At 31.3% G+C, this 21,998-nt stretch overlaps 1 protein-coding gene across 1 annotated transcript in view; it reads right to left on the bottom strand.

Annotated features, from left to right (window-relative positions):
- Nucleotides 1-21,998, bottom strand: part of LOC140048789 (transmembrane protein 131-like) — a 36,793-nt gene that overhangs the window by 3,666 nt on the left and 11,129 nt on the right. The window contains exons 6-26 of the mRNA XM_072093574.1: nucleotides 18,942-19,095; nucleotides 17,764-17,882; nucleotides 17,109-17,320; nucleotides 13,980-14,130; nucleotides 12,976-13,146; nucleotides 12,732-12,836; nucleotides 11,162-11,290; nucleotides 10,489-10,680; nucleotides 9,623-9,778; nucleotides 8,338-8,413; nucleotides 6,265-6,382; nucleotides 5,609-5,744; nucleotides 5,151-5,260; nucleotides 4,745-4,811; nucleotides 4,059-4,231; nucleotides 3,616-3,755; nucleotides 3,190-3,382; nucleotides 2,501-2,845; nucleotides 1,667-2,285; nucleotides 904-1,076; nucleotides 323-597 (exon numbers count right to left, since the gene is read on the bottom strand). Of these exons, the coding sequence (XP_071949675.1) occupies nucleotides 323-597; nucleotides 904-1,076; nucleotides 1,667-2,285; nucleotides 2,501-2,845; nucleotides 3,190-3,382; nucleotides 3,616-3,755; nucleotides 4,059-4,231; nucleotides 4,745-4,811; nucleotides 5,151-5,260; nucleotides 5,609-5,744; nucleotides 6,265-6,382; nucleotides 8,338-8,413; nucleotides 9,623-9,778; nucleotides 10,489-10,680; nucleotides 11,162-11,290; nucleotides 12,732-12,836; nucleotides 12,976-13,146; nucleotides 13,980-14,130; nucleotides 17,109-17,320; nucleotides 17,764-17,882; nucleotides 18,942-19,095 (3,814 nt within the window). The remainder of the gene's footprint in view (nucleotides 1-322; nucleotides 598-903; nucleotides 1,077-1,666; nucleotides 2,286-2,500; nucleotides 2,846-3,189; nucleotides 3,383-3,615; nucleotides 3,756-4,058; nucleotides 4,232-4,744; nucleotides 4,812-5,150; nucleotides 5,261-5,608; nucleotides 5,745-6,264; nucleotides 6,383-8,337; nucleotides 8,414-9,622; nucleotides 9,779-10,488; nucleotides 10,681-11,161; nucleotides 11,291-12,731; nucleotides 12,837-12,975; nucleotides 13,147-13,979; nucleotides 14,131-17,108; nucleotides 17,321-17,763; nucleotides 17,883-18,941; nucleotides 19,096-21,998) is intronic.

The raw sequence follows: 21,998 nt of genomic DNA, 5'->3' as shown, positions 1-21,998 counted from the left end.
TGATGTGTGGAGAAAGTGTTATTGTATAAATGCAGGGCCGTAAGCAGCATGAGGCAGACAAGGTGCTCAATTTCAATTTTTACCACCCACCCCAATTCCCCTGCACAGATCGTCATATTTTATATGAATAATTATTTTTAAAGCATCTTTGCCTTGTCTGTTTTTAACCTCTCGCTACGGCCTTGAAATGAATAAACAACAACATTTCATTCACTGTCCTTCTCAAATGTGGCAACAGGCATTTACAATGGTTTTTAATAGACATACATCATGGAATATGTGATATATCATGATCACCAACATGTCGGCATATGGCACTTACCCCCATCATGTGGCATTGGTTTGGCTTGATCCCACAACGGTGGTGGCGAGTCCTTATCCAAGTCACTACTGCTACATGTGCTTGCTGTGTCATCGGATCTTGCTTTCTCTGCTTTGTTTTTAGCCATCTGAAGACGGATGTTCTTCTTGGTTGCCTGAGCAGTGATCTTTGCCGCTATGGCGTGTGGCGAAGTACATGACTCTTTGATGGCTGTTGTTGGTTTGTGTTGTCTTTTTCTTGCTTCAAGAGGCGTGGTGTAGGGCAGCTCAAGTGTGCTGTAATGACAATTAATATATCAATAAATATATTATTATTATTTATCAACATTGCTCACAACATAGTCAATTAGTAAGTTCACAAAGATAGTTGTTACTGTACTTTTACAATACTTGAGCAGGTATTTTACACTCTGTCCACAATATCAAACTAGTTTGACAGAAAAATGTGATGTGCCCAAATATGGTAGTGATATGACATCATGTCCATACATGGGCACATCACATATTGTTGTCACATAGAGTTTGATAGAGTGTAGACAGAGTGTAGACAGAGCTTTAAATTACAAATAATGAAATAGTTACCTTGGCCTACAGACATCTCCATTGAAGGCTCTTGTGTGTCGTCGTGGTTTGTTTCGTTTAATACTTTCAAATTTAGTCTCATCTGGGTTGTTACTTTTGTCTTTTTTGCTTGCCTTGCGATTCTGAGAGTCCATCGCTGGTGCAATTAGATCTATCTCATCGAGGTCTGCATACTGGTTAAAGAAAAATAGTAATTTAATGAAATGGTGTGGGTCATTTAAAAATTAGAAATAATGCAAAATGTTTCCGATTATCAAATGTTACCACGTATAGAAGTAGGTTGAATAATACTCAAAATGTGTATATTTTGTTGGCTGTAGTGTCAGAATTGATTGATTCTCCTAGACAGTCATACCACCATGCAGTTGACTCTACAGTACTAGGATAATGTACTCTAGGATAATGTACTCTAGGATAATGTACTACAGAATATGTACTCTAGGATGATGGATGCCTCTAAATCATAAGCAGATTCAGACATTTGAAAAAATAGGTTAAATGAAATTTTTTTTGTGGTAGAATTCAAAATTATAATTAAGCATGTGTTATGCCATGGACATAATTTCATCATAATACTCATATAAAGCCTTGTCTACACTATCAAACTTTATGTGATAAAAAATGTGGTATGCCCATATATATACATGACATACATATCACTACCATATTTGGGCATATCCCTACCATGTTTAGGCACATCACACTTTTTTTGTCAAACTAGTTTGATAGTGTAGTAAAAATCAATTTCAATCTTTTAACGTACATGTTTTGGTTTGTCACTAAGTTCAGAATCTGCGTTGGAGTTTTCGGTTGTCGTTGACGAAGAATCATCACAAACATGATCAGCGTCAAGTTCTTGTTGTTCAATACTGCCATCACAATGATCAACCATTCTGTGATGTAGTCTATTTTTTCTGCTTTTAACTGTTTTATTTTCTTCTTCATTTTGCGTAGTGCTATAATCATAAATATAAGGTTCTTGTGAAACTGCTGTATTTTCTATGTCCTGATCGTTTAAAATAATATTTTGCTCTTCTAAATCCATTTCTGGCGTATTGGGTGACGGATTGCTCCGTTCATATCTGTTTTCATGGTGTCGATGCCGTGAAGAACGCCCTCTACGTGTATAATTTTCAGAAGGTGATTCGCTGTTTCGTTGATCACTTCCTGTGCGTTGATGTCGACTTCCTCGACCTAAATTATTTTTAACCCTATCTTTTTCTGGATGTACTTTTCGTGGATTGGAATTTCGAGAGTCTGTTTTGCGTGTATTGTTGGCTACGTCCTCAACCGGACTAGGAGGTGTGTCGGGTGGTGGAGATGAATTTGTTTTTCTTCCATAACCAATTTTTTTCTTTATAATTGCTAATAAACTGTTGTTACTGTAGAAAGAAAAAAAGCAAAAGACAATAAACCTATAATTCTAGAATGGGTAAAAAAGATAAGAACAAATAAAAATGTAGGTAACTTTCTATATGACTGCATTTTAACCTTTTCTAGTCTTGGAGACATTCAATTCATTAACAAAAAATGTTTTACTCAAATTTATAATTGGTTCTGAAATAAATTGAATAGTTAAACAACAAAATATACTTACTTTTCTTTTGTAGTACCCACTGGGCCATTGATAGTTCTAAGATCAAATCGTTTAGACTTATCAACCTCTCCGTTTGTGTGTGAAAATCTTGTTGGCATCAATTCGCTAAATCTTAACGACTCCAGGTACGAAACCATGAGAACGCCAAGAAAAAATACGTTCATAAGAATTGCTGTGCCGAGGTAAAGCATGTTTTCCCACTGAGGGCGTGGAATGGCCGCAGCGCAACTTGAAAGAAGGTGAGGGGGTAATGTTGCTATTAGAGTGTAATCTAGCTCTGTTCCATCTTCAATAACAATAGTTAGTGTTCTTGTTACTCTGGACATGGAAAAGTCTGGGGTAAATCTGTAAGTGAAGAAAGAATATACATATAAAAATGTTCTGTAAAATAGAGCTTTCAGGCAACATTAGCCCATCATCAGTGTAAATGAGAGTACTTAGACAAACTAGATAGTATAAAGCAAACAAGCTATTATTTCTATATTTCTCAGATAAGGACCATAAACAGTTCATCCTTGTACACTTTAAAGAACCCTCTTCAGTAACATGGTGAACTGGTTTAGGGGGATTACCACCTATCTGATATCTGATTCATTTACTATTGGGAATTCTTGGCCACATGTGCCTAATACATAAAATGAAATTCTCTAAGTTGAAAGTATGCAAATCAATAAAAAAAAAAAACATACGCTATATCTATTTTTGGTGTGTCGTCCGGTGCTAACTGCATTGGTTGACATTGTCGAACACGAAAGCCATAACCTTCGCATTCTTGACCGTTTATTAGAAACGTTTTTATTGGTAGAGCCAACAGTCCTTCGTTTGTTAATTTGAACTGTTTACCAACTGTAAAGTTTGGTGTTTTTCCTTTTAAATGTGTTTCTAAAAAAGAAATTATTTAAATTTAAAACTCTGTCTAGTTTGAAAAAAGGTGTGACGTGCCCAAATATGGTAGTGATATGATGTCGTCATGTCCATATATGGGCACATTATATTTTTTTGTCACATAAAGTTTGATAGTGTAGACAGAGCTTTATTAAAAAGTAATTTTATTATTAATACTTTCACACATAAAATCTTTTGATTGGCAGAAAAATATTTTTGGAAATACTTACTATTACAATCTGCTAAATGTGTTGGTTTTAATTCAAAAAGTAGATTACTATTACTATTTGGCACTCTTCCATTCAACCGTAGTTCCCCTCTCGCTCCGGTACCCTTTACAACAAATGCATCCATGATGGTCATGTTATTTCTGCCACAAGAGAAAAAGAATTTTGAAAATTAATTGCAATTTTATCCTACAAATTTGGTGCTACAATTTGCCTAGGATAAATGCTAGTTCTGTGACCTCCATCCACCCATATTATATACAATGTATACATATGTTTAAACTGTTTTAAAAATTTGATGAGTGGAAATAAACGAAACAAAACATTCTCAACTATATTTCCTTTTTTTGGAAACACAAGGTGCAATTCCAAACCTTATTTTACTAGTGTTTATTTGCTATGACAACATGTAAACAATATTAAAACACAGTCAAAGTTATATTTACCTAATAAGAATGAGTGAGATCCTTTCGCGATGATCTGTTGGTCTAAATCCTACATTTATTGTGATGTTTTCATGAGCTTTGATGCTGATGGTTAATACGGATATATTAGGCGATACTCCAAAAGTTTTTTCTATTGCACTTCGATGTTTTAGTAAGCCTCTACCTGGTGAATCCTATATAAAGAAAAGAAAAACAGTTATTTTTCACAGCAAGCTTAATCATTTACCATAGTGTTAAAACATATTACCAAGGTTTTCAAGAAAGTGTTCCTTTAAATGGTTTTCTGAATAGGGATTAGCTGTAGTGTTATATATTGCCGCTCTATCATTTATCATGGGTGTCTCAAATTGTATTATTGAAAATTATATTCTCAGCTATAACTTTATTAGTTTTAAAATTGTATTGTCCCCCTGAAAATATATAATTTGTTACAATTTTTATTTTTAATATTCCATTTTCATTTCACTTTCATCAAAAATTGGATCAGAAAAAAATGTACTTACAGTACCTGAAAAAAACTGTAATTTAAAGCAAAAAATAGTCAAATTGGCTGCCAGCCAATGAGTTTTTGGTTGAATTTATTCGTTTATTTTGTCATTTTAAAAGTAAAAACATAATTTTTTCTGATTTTCTTAATCTTCATGTTTTTGGAGGACAATATATCTTTAAGTAAATATAATGTTTACCTTTTCTTTAATATCTTGAAGATAGAACACGGATGGATCATCTATTTCAATTTTATCATACTTAAATCTGAAAATAATAGAATAAATCGATGCTTGCAAAATGTCTGATTAAAATATATTATTATTAAGAATATCTCAAATTTCAATATTACTACAAAAACATCTCCTTTCTTCTGGAGAAAAAAAACCTTGAAAATATTTCAATATAATTTGAAATAAAGATATTTCAGATCTGAAGTTGCCTGACGGATAGAGATAGGCAAACAATTTCAAATGCCTACGAAAAGAAACGGAAACTACACGTCTTTGTTGACAGATGAATTAAATGAGCATTTGAAGATTCTACATCGCATAGGCAATTTATTGAGGTGTGTTATTTATAGCATTGATTGTTTAAAGTTGTTACCTTTTTTGTAGAACATCTTCCATCATCATTGGTGCTGGGTATTCTGATATTGGCACTACCTGTACTACGAGTAGTTGGTTACTAGGATTTTTAAGATTCACTGCAATGCTCTATAAAACAATACAAGTATATTTCCCATTAAAAAAATGATACAATCCACCACTACCGAAAGTTGAAGGCCAGGCCCATTAAAAATACATGGTTTGTGTAGAGCAGTTATAGCGATGCACATTTTCATTGCACAAAATTAAAATGGAAGGTGATACAAAATAGGAAGGTTACAGTTATGTCTGTTAGATAGCTATATTATGGGTTTTTACATTTATCATTATTGACGGTTAAAAATCAGATTTCAAAGAATTGATTTACTAGATGAGGCTCTTTTAGCTTTTATATTTAAGGCGATGCATGGGCGAAGGAAGGTCAAATGGTAACTAAAGCAATTAGCAGTAACTTACAGATGTTGTTCCTATGTATGTATGTGGAAATGTAACTGTATCTGATTGTACAATCCTGGGCCATGTCAGCTCTGCTTTTACTGGAATTATGATATTGTGAACTAGATTGCTGTTGAAATTCATTGTAGTATTAAGTCTAAAATACCAAAAAGGAAAGAATTAGTCTTAATATTTATTACTGCTTTTAACCTCTGTCTACACTATCAAACTAGTTTGACAATAAAAGTGTTATGTGCCCAAATATGGTAGTAATATGATGTTATCGTGTATATATATGGGCACATAAAGTTTGATAGTGTAGACAGAGACTAAAAAATATTCTTATACAGTAGACCCTCTATTAAGGGGACACCATGGGACCAAGAAATGTGCTCCTTAATAGAGGTGTTCCCTGAATAGGGGTTGGTTGTTGTGTTAAAACATATATTTTCCTTTGTTCCTGTCATTGGAAAGTGTCCCCTTAATAGAAATGTCCTCTGAATAGGGTTGTCACAAAAGAGGGGTTTTACTGTATAAGCATATCAAAATTATGTCCGATTCAAAACAACATTTTTCCAAAGCTTTTAGACATATATACAAAGTCTGGTTTGGGGAGAATTTTTCCGGTTTTGTAGTCCAGTATTGGGAGCGTCAACTCAACTATAGGTGGTACTCACTTGTGTTTGTTGCCTCTATAAATGTTTAACCATGAACTCCAAATTGGCTCATAACAATCCAGGTCCAGATTACCTGTGGTATGATCCAATACTAAAGAATTTTTCCAATCAACACCACCTACAATTAGAAAGAAAAGTAACATTTTGATTTAAAAAAAATGTATTTAATATATGTGTAGTCTTGCAAAATATTTTTTTCTTTTCTTGATATAATATATTTTGTATATCCATTGCAAAGTCAATCGCAACTGACTCAATCAATAACATTTATTTAATTTAGAATCATTTCATGTTGAAATCTAGCAAATACCAGCAAAACCAAATGATTTATGGCTCAATAATATGTTTAACAATAAACTATGTAGCAATTTAATACGCAAATATTCAACTATTTTTGTTGTAAATACTATATAAACATTCATATGATACTATCAAACATAACAACAAAACCAAAAATTGGTCAGATGTTTTGCCCTTCTCTGACGTAATTTGTACTTTATACTTTAAGTACATTAGGAATACTTCTGTAAAAATTTGCAAGTTTCCACTTATATATTTCTTTTCTTGCATTATATTAATTATGTTCATTATCAGTTGTATATTTATTATGTTACTCTATATTTTGATCTATTATTTGTAGAAATAAATATTATTATTAAGTAATTCTCGAGTGGGAGATGTACTTAGTATATTACAGTATATGAAGTATAAAATTACGTCAGAGTAGGGCTAAACATTTGACAAATTACTCAACACCCTGATGCAAAGCTATAGAGTATCACGGTGTGACATCCCAACGATAGAGGGTGCTGCATGGTTGCTAGACAACCCAAAAATATCGTTCAGCGCTACTATGTTGATAAACAGTAAAGATCTGTATTTCTATCAAATTATGTATCTTAGCTTGATTTTTTTAAACTTAAACTGTAGTTGAAGAATAAATAGATTATTAAAAACAAATATTTAGTGATCTCTTTCTTTCTTTTGAAATTTTAGTTTGTTTTTATTGAAAATTATTAAGTTTTAAAATGACTACTTCAATAAGCCTATTCCAATGGTGATCTTGGAGTCACTCAGGCAGGCTGAACGCATTTTTGGTTGCGCTAGCAACCACGCAGTGCCATGAATACATTCTCGGGTTAATGTGTGGTTGTTGTGTGAGACTAAGTAGATAGTGTCACTTCTAACTAGTGACTATATTTAATGCTCTATGATTAAGTTGGAGTTGAGTTCACACTCTAGTAAATTATATAATATCTTTGTATAAACCAGTAAATGCCAATCGGTTTCATACACAGATAAAAACTCCAAATAATAACACTTAAATGTAATGTATAATTATTTACAAAACAAGGTAATGAATACTACTTTCTCATTCTCATTGCATTCACGCAATGAGGCCAAATAAATAAATAGAATAATGATTATGTAAACGATGACCCAATTAAATATCGCGCAATGCAAATAAATTATTAATCATACTACAGTATAATATATACATTGGCTGTTTTGTATAGACATTGTTAGTCATAGATGGATCATACTGTACTTCAGACAATTAAGTTATTACATTAAGCGAGAATTTCCGACAAAAATTCAATTGTTTTATGGGGTTCACTTGTTATCAGTAAATAAAGGTGATGTGATATAATACAATTATTATAATTTATTGTAACATATACATTATTAATAAAAATTAATTAATAAATAATGTATTACATTTACAATAATATTACGGTACAATATTACACTACGTTATCATTTTATTTAAATTAATATTGCAAATAATCAACCAAAGTGGGATAAAAAATTTAGAAAACACAAAAATGAAAGTTCAATATTTCACTAATTTAATAAAACATTTTGTATTTTGTACTTACTTTTAGTGTTAAATAGTTATCATAATTGTATGAGAAAGAGAGTTTTGCTTACAAATTATTTTAAAAGGCAAGGGTGGTCCTGTAGCATACCCTATACTTTAGCATAAGGGTTTTGTAATAGCGGTAATTACAGACAGATGATGTTGACAATGTGAATATTTCAGATAGTGTAGTCTTAAGAAAAACAACTTACGTCCTGATTCTAATGGCATTCCTATGTAACATGATTTTCCACAATTTTTTCGGACATCAAAAACAATTTTTCCAATCTGAATAAGTAAATTAAGAAATCATTTTAAGTAAAGTAATATCATTATTGATTGGTGAGGATGATTAGGTTTGTGGGCTATACCATTTATGGATAGGGTATATCATATTTTTTTCTTCAAGTGAATAAAGAAAGAATATGATGCATTTCAAAAAAATAATATATTTTCATTTCACTTTGGTGATGGGACGTGTGTGACAGTTTGGAGTCTGTCACTTATCTTTCACCTGTTGTCGTCTTTGTTCCGACCACAAGACTCCCTCTGGAGTAACACTTGTGTCATTTTGTATTAAGCTCTTCCTTTCGACTGACCTTATTAATCTGAGTGAGATTACAGGACGAGAAATGTACCTGTAACTGCTTTGAAGATTTCACAAAAGGGGAGATTTAAAAACAATCCTCAAACTGTAGGAAATCCAGACAAAATATGAATTACTGTAATCTTCCAAATTAGAAATGAATTTTAGACAATGTACCCAATCATAAAACTTTGTCTACACTATCAAACTAGTTTGACAAAAAAGTGTGATGTGCTCAAATATGGTAGTGATATGCTTAAATATGGTAGTGATATGACATCATCATATCCATATATTATATTGTTATTAGATTCTTTTGAATTGTTTGCAGAATATTTCAGCCGTTGGCTGCCTTCTGTTTGTACTATTTATGTGTTTTTTTTATGAATAAATGTTGTTGTATCTCCATTGAGATTCAGCCACTGATACCCACACAGCACTGTCATTTGTGCAGTAATTTGCCTTTGGATTTATATATTATACAGGTATATATATATGGGCACATTTTTTTGTCACATAAAGTTTGTAGTGTAGACAGAGTTTTAATATAAGATATCCAAATTTATAATACAAAATTGTCAAATACATCGTATAATAATATTTATTAAGGACATATATCTACCAAAGTACTCAATCTAACTGACAAAATATAGTCTACGATTGCTCTTGTGTTTAATGGCTAGGCCTAGTCTTTTTTAGTTTATTTTATATATTTTGGCAATTTTTAAGAAAAAAATGTATGTACTATATAACACTTAGTACATCAATTTTTATGAAAAATGGCCAATTTTTAAACACTATTTTTACTGCTGTTTGGAATAGAAGCAATTCATTATGCAGCTGGAAACCAAATAAAAGTAAAAAATAATAATAAAAAAGAATTTTTTTTTTAATTTGTTATACGGTCTTACCTTAGCCTTAGCATAACCAGGAATGGTGACTTTATCTACTTTTTTAGGCAGTCTATGATAAAACCTTGCATCTGGAGGATCTGGTTCTACACTTTCTAATTGCATCGATTGTCCAAAATTATTTGTTACATAAATAGTTTGTGAAACAACTAGTCCCTGCAAGAAAAAATAAAATATGGCACTGTAACTTGGTGGTTTGCTTACTAATACAAGAGTCCCGGTTCATATTATGTCTACTCTGTAAAGCTCTGTCTACACAATCAAATAAAAAAAGTGTGATGTGCCCAAAAATGGTAGTGATATGACATCATTGTGTCCATATATAGGTACATCACATTTTTTTGTCACATAAAGTTTGATAGTGTAAACAGAGTTTCATTCCTATCACGCAAATACATTATGATTTCAAATAAAAAAAAAAAAAAAAGAAATGAAATATTGTTAATTTGAATCAATCGTATGTACTTCCTTGCCAAAAATTATTCTTGCCAAGAATTTTTTTTCACTTCATATAATTTAAAATCAGGAATATTTAAATTAATAATAATAAATATTAAATTATTAATGAATTAATTATAATTTTTGTACTGTTGCTTTTAGCATCGCCTCTGTACAGTACTGGATAGTTTGACCAAAAAAGTGTGATGTGCCCAAATATGGTAGTGATAAGCCCAAATGTGGTAGTGATATCATCATGTCCATAAATGGGCTCATCACATTTTTTGTCATAGTGTAGACAGAGCTTAACGACCGAAATGTGATAAACTAACTTTTGAAAACACATGGTGTACTGCATACCTAACTTATATCATATTACTGCATTAAGACTATTACTGCAGTAAACATATAACAGTTGTTCTACTTACAGGAAAAGATGGCTTTAATTGAATGCTCTCGGGAGATAAAAATAAACAGCCTTCTAGTGTTGTAATCACCATGGCGATTGCAAGAGTTTGGTATTTTGTACGAACATTGAGGGCGCTAACAAATGTCCCTTCATCTGATGATGCTACAACTGAGACTTGAAAGACTGCGTAGTGATTTGGAGGTAGAACAACCTGAACAAAATAATTTGGTTATTTATAATGATGTATAGAAATGAACATTGTATGCACATCAAATATTCCTTCAATAAATATTAATATGGCGACTTAAGCTCTGTCTACATTATGTGACAAAAAATGTGATGTGCCCATATATGGACATGATGATGTTATATCACTACCATATTTGGGCATATCACTACCATATTTGGGCACACTTTTTTGTCAAACTAGTTTGATATTGTAGACAGAGCTTTACAGTAATACTTTCTAAAGAGTTATTTATACACACACTCACACAAATGAACAAGTTTCCCAATTAGACTAATATAAATGGGCTTTTCTATTTACAAATCCTCTTATTTATCATATACACAAAGATACACTACACAAAATGTTTTAACCTATGACCCTGGGATTGGCAGCTTAACATCACAACCTAAGCTGTAACTCCACCTTATTGGTTATACCCTGAAATGACACTAATCATACATACTGGATAAACCTTGTCTGTTGATGTTTTGTCAGCTAATTGTGGACTTGCTGGGTCTCCTTCAGCTATGCCAAGTAGTTGTAAAGTAACTGCACAATCTGGTAAACTGCCATTTAAATAATCAATCACAACCTAAGACGAAAATAAAATAAAAAAATTAAATAATTAATTTGTAAAACATATCACAGATGAAATTATGTAAACCTTTAAAATGTACTGATTTTAAATAAATTTACAGTTTTTCAGGCAAATACATTTTGTTTTCATTATAATTTTTGTTCAAAGTGGTTAACTTTTATTTGACATTAAAATGGTATATTCAACAAAAGTTGATTTGAATGATTTTTTTCAGAGGGACAATAATAATAATAATCTTTAATTAATTAATTAAGACTAGCCCAGTATCCAGTAATTATCACTTTGGGCAAGCAAGCATAGATTTATCACCAATGGACAAGTAAAAAAAATTATCAGTCCAGTATGGTTCACTTGACTTCCCCAATCTCTCCTCTCACCACTTCCTTCACACCCCACCAACCCTCCAAAAAACTAACACAAATTTAACACGATAAAGATATTTTATAAACAGATTATTGAATGGTACATTCAATAAGCCCAATGGGCTAATTATTGGGCTAGTGAGAAACAAACTAAATAGTCAAGTTCATACATATTCCAAAAATTAAAAAAAATGTAAATACCTAAGAATAGAAAGTAATTTATTAGGATAATTAATAATGTCAATATCCAATATTTATTTTCTCCTCCTCTAATAATAAATCTTAATTTTATGCAGTTTACGTTCTATGCTACGATCAATAATCCTAATGGCTTATTAATTGGCTAGGCTTGTGTTTGATTAACTAATGTTTAAGTGGAATGAAACTTCCAGGGGCCAAATGGCTTTAAAAGGTGAAACAAAATACACGTAATATCATTGAAAATATTAAGGGCTATAAAATTACATTAGTTTTGTTTTTGAATAAAATTGATAATTAAAATAGAGACATAATCATTTTGATAAGTGCGATAAAGAATTTGTTTTAAAATTAGAAGAATGTTTCACCCCAAAAATATACACCATATACTTTTCTGTATGTAATTAAATTATTTCTTTCTTTGTATTTTATAATGTTATGCTATATTGTTATTTTGCCACCGATCTAATGTGTAAATCCAAATAAAGAATGAATATGATAAATAAACACAAAGCATTTTTGTTCATTAATGATTTTAATTATTGAATTTATTTTACTCATTTATGATATTTTACTATTTGTCAATGTTTTACACTTTTTATAAAATGTTAATATTAATGCTGCATTTGTACAGTATTTTATCCTTTTGTTATGTAATACTGTCAGTTTTTTACCCCTTTTTATGATATTTTTATCATGCGATTATTTTATATTCATGGTGATTTTTTACTATTCTTTGTGACAAGCAAGAGACATTACTAATAAATCTAAGGTTTTTGTACTTTGTATGAACACTTATCGAAACACAGTTATGACTCACTACAACATAAAAACACACACACTAACATTAGGATCCTACTACTACTACTACTTACTTCCACAGGATTATCGTTAATAATTGTGACCTGTATAGACCTCTCTTCTTCGAGGCTTAATGACCCAAAGTTAATTTGTGATTCCTGCTTTCCATTTATAAGATACTGTAAAAAATAATAATTTAATATTAGTGTAATTATAATTTAAAAGCTGTTATCTGGGCTTCGATTCAATGTGACAATGGGCACAATATTGATAAGAATATTACTGATGATGTGCTGACGTTTGTAAAAGTGTTCTCACCTTAAGTTTACCAGAATAGCTAATAACCGGAGCTGTAAAGACCGATGCATTGGTACTAAGCCGCAATATTGATGACATTGGTTTGTCCGATGCTTCCGGGAGAAAACGTAGACTAACCGACGTGTCCATCAATTGTGGTGGAATTGATATTGTGTCATTAAAATTTTCAATCTTGAAAAGAACAAAAAAGATATTAGTAATTAGGTGTGTTATAAAACAAATAATGATTTTTTTATATTCATTGAATGGAAAGAATATTTCATGAGTTGAATGGAAAGAATATTCCATGAGATGAATGGAGAGAATATTTCATGAGTTGAATGGAGAGAATATTTCATGAGTTGAATGGAGAGAATATTTCATGAGTTGAATGGAGAGAATATTTCATGAGTTGAATGGAGAGAATAGTTGATGAATTGAATGGAGAGAATATTTCATGAGTTGAATGGAGAGAATATTTCATGAGTTGAATGGAGAGAATATTTTACGAGTTGAACGGGTAGGATATTTCATGTGTTGAACAGAGAGGATATTTCATGAGTTGAAGCTCAGCAGTCAATCTTCATGAAATATTCTCACCATCCAACATAAACATTCATTATTTGTATATTTATTTGATTTTGAAATGGTTCCTTGAGGAATCATAAACTTTTTTCATCATTTACATATTGCAAAATATACATATTTCAAACTTTACTTTCATGAAATTCAAATGCGCACACACATTATGATGTTCTGTGATAGTGTAATTAGTTTCATTATCAAAACATGCTCAATCCCCGAGTAATAAAACCTCCTATTTGCGATTTTTAATGTTGTATCTCAATTTTTTATACACATTATTACAAGGCAAAGGTTGAATAAACATGGCTACTGTAGATAGGTGATGACTGGAATGCTAAGAATACGGTAATACTCCCTCGAACATAATATCATTCCCTCGGGGATGTCAAATCTTATATTTAACCTCTAAGCAGTCAATATCTGTATAATACTATACTCACTTTAAATATACCCTGTGCTTCTGGGGCCACGTTTATCTCGTTTACCACCAGCGTAAAATTAAATAGGTTTGTGAGTGGCAGTTCTCGTACCACACTTTCTTTATTCATTCCCAGGTGAAATAAAGTACTATTTTTGTTGTATCCTAAAGTACTGAAAGATTGAATAAGAGAGAAATATTATTACGAGGCATTATGGAATGTTAATATATAGTGGTACTTCTTGAAAGTGTTGTACAATGCATTTTCATTTCATTTTTCATTTCTTTATTCGACAACAAGCGGTCCAGGGGTTGCGACAGCAACAGAGCGCCATAACACATTTGTGTCCGCAACCCCTGTAACATACAACTTAATACAAGTTAAAAATGAATAATATCTATATAGTAATATTAATAATGTCAATAACTGTACACAGTAAAGTAAATTTAAACATAATAATAATACAGTATAACTCTTTCTTTTGGATACACCTACCACACACCCTTTCCTCCCACTCCACATGCTACCCCACCCACCACACACCCTTTCCTCCCACTCCACATGCTACCCCCATCCACCACACACCCTTTCCTCCCACTCCACATGCTACCCCCACCCACCACACACCCTTTCCTCCCACTCCACATGCTACCCCCACCCACCACACACCCTTTCCTCCCACTCCACATGCTACCCCCACCCACCACACACCCTTTCCTCCCACTCCACATGCTACCCCCACCCACCACACACCCTTTCCTCCCACTCCACATGCTACCCCCACCCACCACACACCCTTTCCTCCCACTCCACATGCTACCCCCACCCACCACACACCCTTTCCTCCCACTCCACATGCTACCCACCCACAAACTTTACTTTGATATGAATGATGGACAAAATTTATATACTATTATTTTTATACTACAGCCAACCCATATTCAAACAAGGGACAATTTGTTGTGTCCTGGAGGTGTCCCCAGAGTTCTATTATCTTTACGTTCCTATGTAAGCTACTTGTTTCGACAGAAATTACAAATAGATAACGTTTTAAAGAAAATATTGATACTATCTTTGATGGTCGATTTAGTAGATACAAATATATTGTGTTGTAATGGCTTTTTCATTCAATACAATAGACGAAAGGAATGTCATTGAAATTCATTAAAAGTGTTTCAATTTGGACTTGAGCCAGTGTTTACTTACACACACTTCCTGTTGTAGACTGTAAACCGAAAACAATTTTTAGAAACCGAAGCTGAATTTGTTTAAACAAGCTAACTAGTGGCTTGTCTAATCGAAAATGGTGCAATACACGAGATAAAACGGCGCAATAATTGAGATGGTGATTAAATACTGTTTTATCTTTAATATTTCTGCTAAATAGACTTAATTGATTGTTGCATAAACCTAATAATTGTAAATATTAACCAGACACAGGAGGGGATGAGGTTAATACTTGATACATAACATATAGTATCCGCAAAATTAGATTTGAAAACAATATTGCATTTAAAGAATAGTTTCCTGTTTCTGGGAGTCAATTTTCGGTGGTTATAAAAAATATTTCAAGTATAATTTTTAAATATTTATTTGATCCCCTACATCATGTATTGTCTTTTTTACTTATGAACATAAATAAATCTCTTTGAAATTTGAAAAAAAAAAAAAGATCATTTTAAACATATTTTATACATATTCTTGTAACAAAATTCTTTTTATCAAACCAATGGTGCGAATTACAAGATCAGATGGTAAATACCTATACCTTTATACATATTTATATAACAAGGTAGTACCGTTTTATTTCTTTGTTGCATGCATGGTTATAGTTACATAAAACCACTAATGATACCAAGAATGTATTAATAGTTTAATTTCCTGTTATGCTACCCTGGATAAAAGCTTCAGTTTTACTTCCGCATAAAAAAAACACACACTTTTTAATACAGTTTTCCTGTATTTCTCTACTCCTTTTATGGTATTAAATTGTGTGTTGTTGTGAATAGTGTTACAGTATTATAGCCTCGGAGAATTTAGAATATTTAGTTTTTATAGATTCGATAGTCTAATTCATTAACCCGATATCAAATTAGAGAAAGGTATACTTCTAATTAATAAGGACAATGTTTTTGACCAGGGCTCAATGTTCTTTATTCAAGATTCAAGAACATAATTATTGATAAAAAACAAACAATATGAAATTAGATCAAGGAGACTTTTAGTCGCAATAATGAAATCCACTAAATTGCATGACTGTATCATAATGTGAACCAAAAAGTATTATACAATAGAGAGCCTCCTTCGGGATATCCCTATTTAGAGGACATCCCTTCTTAAAGGAACACATTTTTGTGAAACTAGCTTTTGCTTATGCTACAGTACTTAAACATCCCTGTCTACACTATCAAACTTTATGTGATACAAAAATGTGATGTGCCCATATATGGACACGATGATGTCATATCACTACCATATTTGGGCACATCACTACCATATTTTGGTATGATGATTAGATTCTAAACTAGTTTGATAGTGTAGACAAAGCTTTAGAAGTATTAGCTATATTGTGTGTTCATCATATAAGAAGGTATTCTCTAATTGGCAGTCAATCTTCATACCAATCATATTATCATTTATTTTAATGATGTTTATAGCAGTTTTTGCAACTACTAACTAGATCATTGAACATGGCCTATAATTGGTAGTAAATCTTCATATCAATAAGTGATATTTAAAGACAAAAAGTCTTCAGCAACCCCGCAAATAAAAACAAAATCTATGTCTTTTTAAAAATAGACATAGATTCCAACTCTTCTGTTTTGGATTTTATTGTATTAGTAGGCCTTGGAGTACAATAGAACACACCTCCATTGGGACGCACCTTTTAAGTCGACACTTCCTGATAAAATGATCGAGGGGCAAATATGTTTTAAAATTGAGGGCAACCTCTATTCAGGGGACACCTCAACTAAGGGGACATATTCTTTGATCCCAAAGGTGTCCTCTTAATAGGGTTTTATTGTACTGTACTGTACTTCATGAAACCTCTTAAATTACATAGACAACTACAAGTCCTATATTGAATCTCATTTCAATTAAAGTTTTAATAGAAGAGTTAAAAAACAGCAACAAAATAAAATAACCTACCCTGGTAAAACCAATGCTTGATAAGGCAGAACTAATTTTTGATTTTTATCCTTTGTTTTTACTATAATTTTTCCTGTCCAACAACGAGACTTATTGGCTTTCAATGGTTGGAATGTAAGTGAAGCTACTTTCATGTGTTTATCTGATGGTTTTAAGCCCATGGGCTTAAAATCAACCGATACTGCTTCATTTGCTCGCATTAATGAGATGCTCTGAAAAGGAAAAAAGGCATTTTATTTTATGGCGCAAATGAATGTTAAATTAATGGGTGAAAATATATGACTAAATAAATATGAAAGGTATAAATACCAAATCACCAATTGATGTGCTGGAAATTTAATTTAATAAATATAATTAATAATTTATAGTGAAGAGAAGAAAATCTGTGAGAATGATAAAAAAAAAAAGGCAGAGTACTAGACAACCAGGCATAATTTATGTTAAACACTAGTAATAATTCAAGTCATTATTTTTTAAAATCTCAATTTGTCATTATTGTTTTTTAAATAATTGTTTTTTTGGACTAAAATAAATGTCTTTTGAATTAAAATTGAATTGATGACACCCAGAGTGGTAGATATTTCTATTTTTCTAGGAAAAACATCAATTTGTCCATTAAATTATTTAGATCTTATCTATTGCATAACAAACTTACCACAATTTGAACAGTTTTGGGACTGGTATTAAGGAGATATAAAGGTATTACACGTGGCTCATCCAATGATCGTAGAGTTCCAAAATCTAACATTTCTAAAGCCGAATAAATACCAGGAGCTGAAAATAAAAATAAATATATTTAGCAGCCATAACAAAATATTATTATATAAATTTAATGTTTTCCTAAGTATTCATGTATCATCAACAGTGTATAAATATGGAAAATATATTATTTGCATAATTATATAAAATAAAAATAAAATAAAAATAAAAATATTGAGCTATAAATATATTCCACAAATAAATATTCATAACACTACAAATGTGTAAACAATGGGGACATGTATGTGCAAAACACTGAATTCAGTTGAACTATATAACATTTGACTATAGATTTTTTTATTTTTTTTATTTGTCTCTAGGCTAGTATTTTAAGTTCTGTCTACACTATCAGACTAATTTGACAATAAAAGTTTCCAAATATGATAGTAATATGCACAAATATGGTAGTGATATGACATCATCATGTCCATATATGGGCACATAGTTCGATAGTGTAGACAGAGCTTTAGTGATCATGTTAACATTATTCTACTGCTGTTACTGCAGTAACTACATCTTTAAACCCAATACTCAACAATAATGTATGATTTTAGTTTTTAACGTAGAGGTTTATGAGGCAGTCACTGCATTAAACAGTATGTTTATTAGCAGCAAAAAAAGCTTACTAAATTATTGTTTGGTGTAATTACTACAGTAAACTGCAGTAGAATAAATTTGAAATTTCTCTTAAAACTACAAAAAAATTGTTGAAATTAAACATGATTCTTATAATTATTATTTATAAAAAAATAAGTCAATAATAAAGATGATTTTTATCCTCAACATTAAATAAATATGATTTATTATGATCTGCATATAAACAAAGGAGTTATCTGACATGCTGAAAAAGATATATATATAATAATAAGATATAAAATATAAGAATAAATTTGAAGCAGTCCCTTAAAATTACAAAAAAAATTGTTTAAATTAAACACAACTGTTACAAAAATTACTAAAAAATAATTTTTTTCCTTAACATTACATAAATATTTTGTACCAAGTATTAATGCAAATTATTATGATCCGCATAATTAAAAGCATTGCTGCATAATAACAAAGGAGTTATCTCACCTGCTGAGACTTCCACCTCGACAGGTAACATAAGAAAATCATTATCTTCAACCGTATGATTAGCTCTAATTCGGATAAATGCTGTATGGTTACTTTCAGTTCTTCCGACGAAACTTGCACGCATAACAGACCGTGTTTGGTATGGCGGAATTTCCTAAAAATATAAAGCGTTACAACGATTATTTCATGCGATTTAAACATACTATATTTGGTAATGAAAACGTAAAAATAACACAATAAAAAGAGTTATTTTTCCCATTTTTTTTTTCTCTTTTGTGGTTTACCATACCACCACTTTTATTCATTCAGGTTTTGATTTTTTTTATACATTAAATGTAACATTACAATGATATTCTTAAATAAACTTACAACAAGCCTAGTATGTTAATATCCTTTAAATAATTTTAAATTGTTTTAGTCCACATGTTTTTACAGAATGGCTTATTGAGTTGAGTTATTTTCTCCATTCTTTACAAACTCTTGATTAGTTTGTATGTCTGTTTAACAAGTACTCATTTACAATTCTCAATTAACAGGGTCCATTAGACTTGTTCTAAGTCTGTAGTTAAATTGTCTTTTGATGTTGTTAGTCCACGAGTCGATGTAGCGATTTTTATCTGGAGCTGAAGTAATATACGTATCAAATGTGTCAATCAAATATTTAACATTTTCCAATATGAAATGCAGTCTAGTATCTAGACAAAGTTTTTTTCCAATTATAGTCAGCATAGCACATTATGACTATAAACATAACATGGGATAAAATATACTGTATAAAACTTTATATTAATAACAACACTGTAAATATAATAATAAAGACTGATAGACTACTCTATTAATATTAAGTCTCTGATAATACACAGAAAAAATTTTTTTCTTTAAATATCACAAACTGCTTTATATATAAAGAGTCCAATAATAATATAGTTGTGTTGCCATGGAGAATAACGTGCCATTAAGTCGCGTCGTGGCATCAATTGACGTCATGCCAAAACCCATTAATTTACTTCTCACTCGGTGTATTACCATGGTTATCAATAATTCAAAATACTTGTTTGACCTCCTGACAAACAAGACAATTAATTACTAAGCCATATTTTTGTTAATTAGTTAATTATTACCAATGTAAAATAGGATAAGGCATAGAAGATTATTGTTTATACAATAATATATCTATATAGTCATAATCATATGGCAAAACAAACATTTAGGCTCTGAATGCTCGTCAGTATACCATACGATAGTGATCTGACAATCTGTAATTGTTTTTGTTTGTTTTTCATTTATCTGTTTTGTATCTCAGAACCAACATAATATATCTATGTATATTTTATATGCAAATGACAATAAATGGAAGTAATTTTCCACTGATGAAATAAATGAATGAAAAAACAACACAAAAATAAAATACTGTACCCTGGTATAACCTGGTTAAATTAATTACTTGAACTATAGCTATAGAATTTAACTCATACTACTTTTCTAGTGCGCAATTACGCTACCAAATTCGGGGCTCAACAATCATCTAGTACTAAGTAGATATATTATAATGTATTATTGAACATTCAATAACAGCTAGTGTTTCAAGGTTGTAATTTTTGTGGGGGAAACGGTTCCTTTTTATTTAGAGATAACGGAGGTACTTGAGGCCTCATCTGCCAATAAGATTTATTGCAAATAGCGTGAGCGATGCATGATGGGACTAATATATAAAGTTTAATTTATAAGGTGGCGCTATTGCTCCCAAACCCTTCCCATCATGCATTGTGCAATGAAGTTCCTCGCGAAATAATCAAGCTATTTGCGTTAAAGCCTTATTACTGTACATTCAGCTTTTTGTGGAATTAATTTAATTAATTACAACAAATTTGACTTGCTTGCTACAGTCTACAGTTGGGTGGCTCATTTTTGTAGTAGTGATAAAAAAGGAAATTTATAGCTGGCCCTGAAACTACCTACATGCTATGGTTGTCTTATGTAGCTAGTCAAAGAATTTTAAATAGGCCCTGGGAGTGACTTATGGTGATTGCATTTTATCTAAATGATTTTCTTTATGCTCTGCAAAAATACAAAATATTTCAAGAGCAAAGATCAAGTTTACTATATAAGGAAATAAACAAACTGCAAAACGCAAAGGGGGGAAACCGCTTACTTTGTGTGTAGGTAGAACAATAAAACAAGAATACATTCACAGGGCTCGATTTATCTTTTTCATGTTGCTAGCCCACTGGGCTAGTTCACTGTAGATTTCACTAGCCCATACATTATTTTACTAGCCCACTCTTATTATCGCACCGTGATAGCAGGGCCGCCATATAAATGAATTCAGGCATTTTGTACAATAGAGGGCGCACTAATCTAAACGCTCGAGAATTGCTAAACATTTACATAAATACTGTGTTATGCGCGATTTGAACGATTTGCGCAATTTAAAATTGCGCAATTTAAAATTGCGCAAGGATTTTCTTGCGCAATATTAAATTGCGCAAGAAAATCCTTGCGCAATTTCAAATTGCGCTGCACAATTTGTAAATTGCGCAAGATAGTTCTAACTGTTTGTTATTTTTATTATTATATTTATATATATTGTACTCATTTGTTGTTGAAAATGGTACCGAAAGGTCAATCTTTTTTGTCATTAAATTTAATTTTTAAGTTAAATAGTAAACGTCTAATAATTCGTAATAATTATTGTTTCTAAAAATCCAATCGTTATTAGTCTTATTAATCGTCATTAGTACTGATATTTGAATTGAAATTATTATATTACTATTGGTATTTATTTATGCCTTCTCCTCATATTATGTGTGAATATGGTATTTTATAGAACCATTGGGAATTCGAGATTTTTTTTATTCGTCAAAAAAAATTCGGGAGGGAGGCTCCCGGGAGGGTAAGGAAATGTGATATTATCTTTAATTTTGAATCATTCTTAGAAATTACTAACAAAATATGGGTGTGCATGATTTCACAATCTGTCGAAAAACCTTGCGCAATTTGCAGATTACTTGCGCAATTTAATACGTTGCTTGCGCAATTTGAAACACATGTTTCAAT

Source organism: Antedon mediterranea, chromosome 5 (genome assembly GCF_964355755.1).
Source record: "Antedon mediterranea chromosome 5, ecAntMedi1.1, whole genome shotgun sequence".
Lineage (NCBI taxonomy): Eukaryota > Metazoa > Echinodermata > Crinoidea > Comatulida > Antedonidae > Antedon > Antedon mediterranea.
Note: the sequence above shows the minus strand (reverse complement) of the source record. Positions and strands in the feature narration are given on the sequence as shown.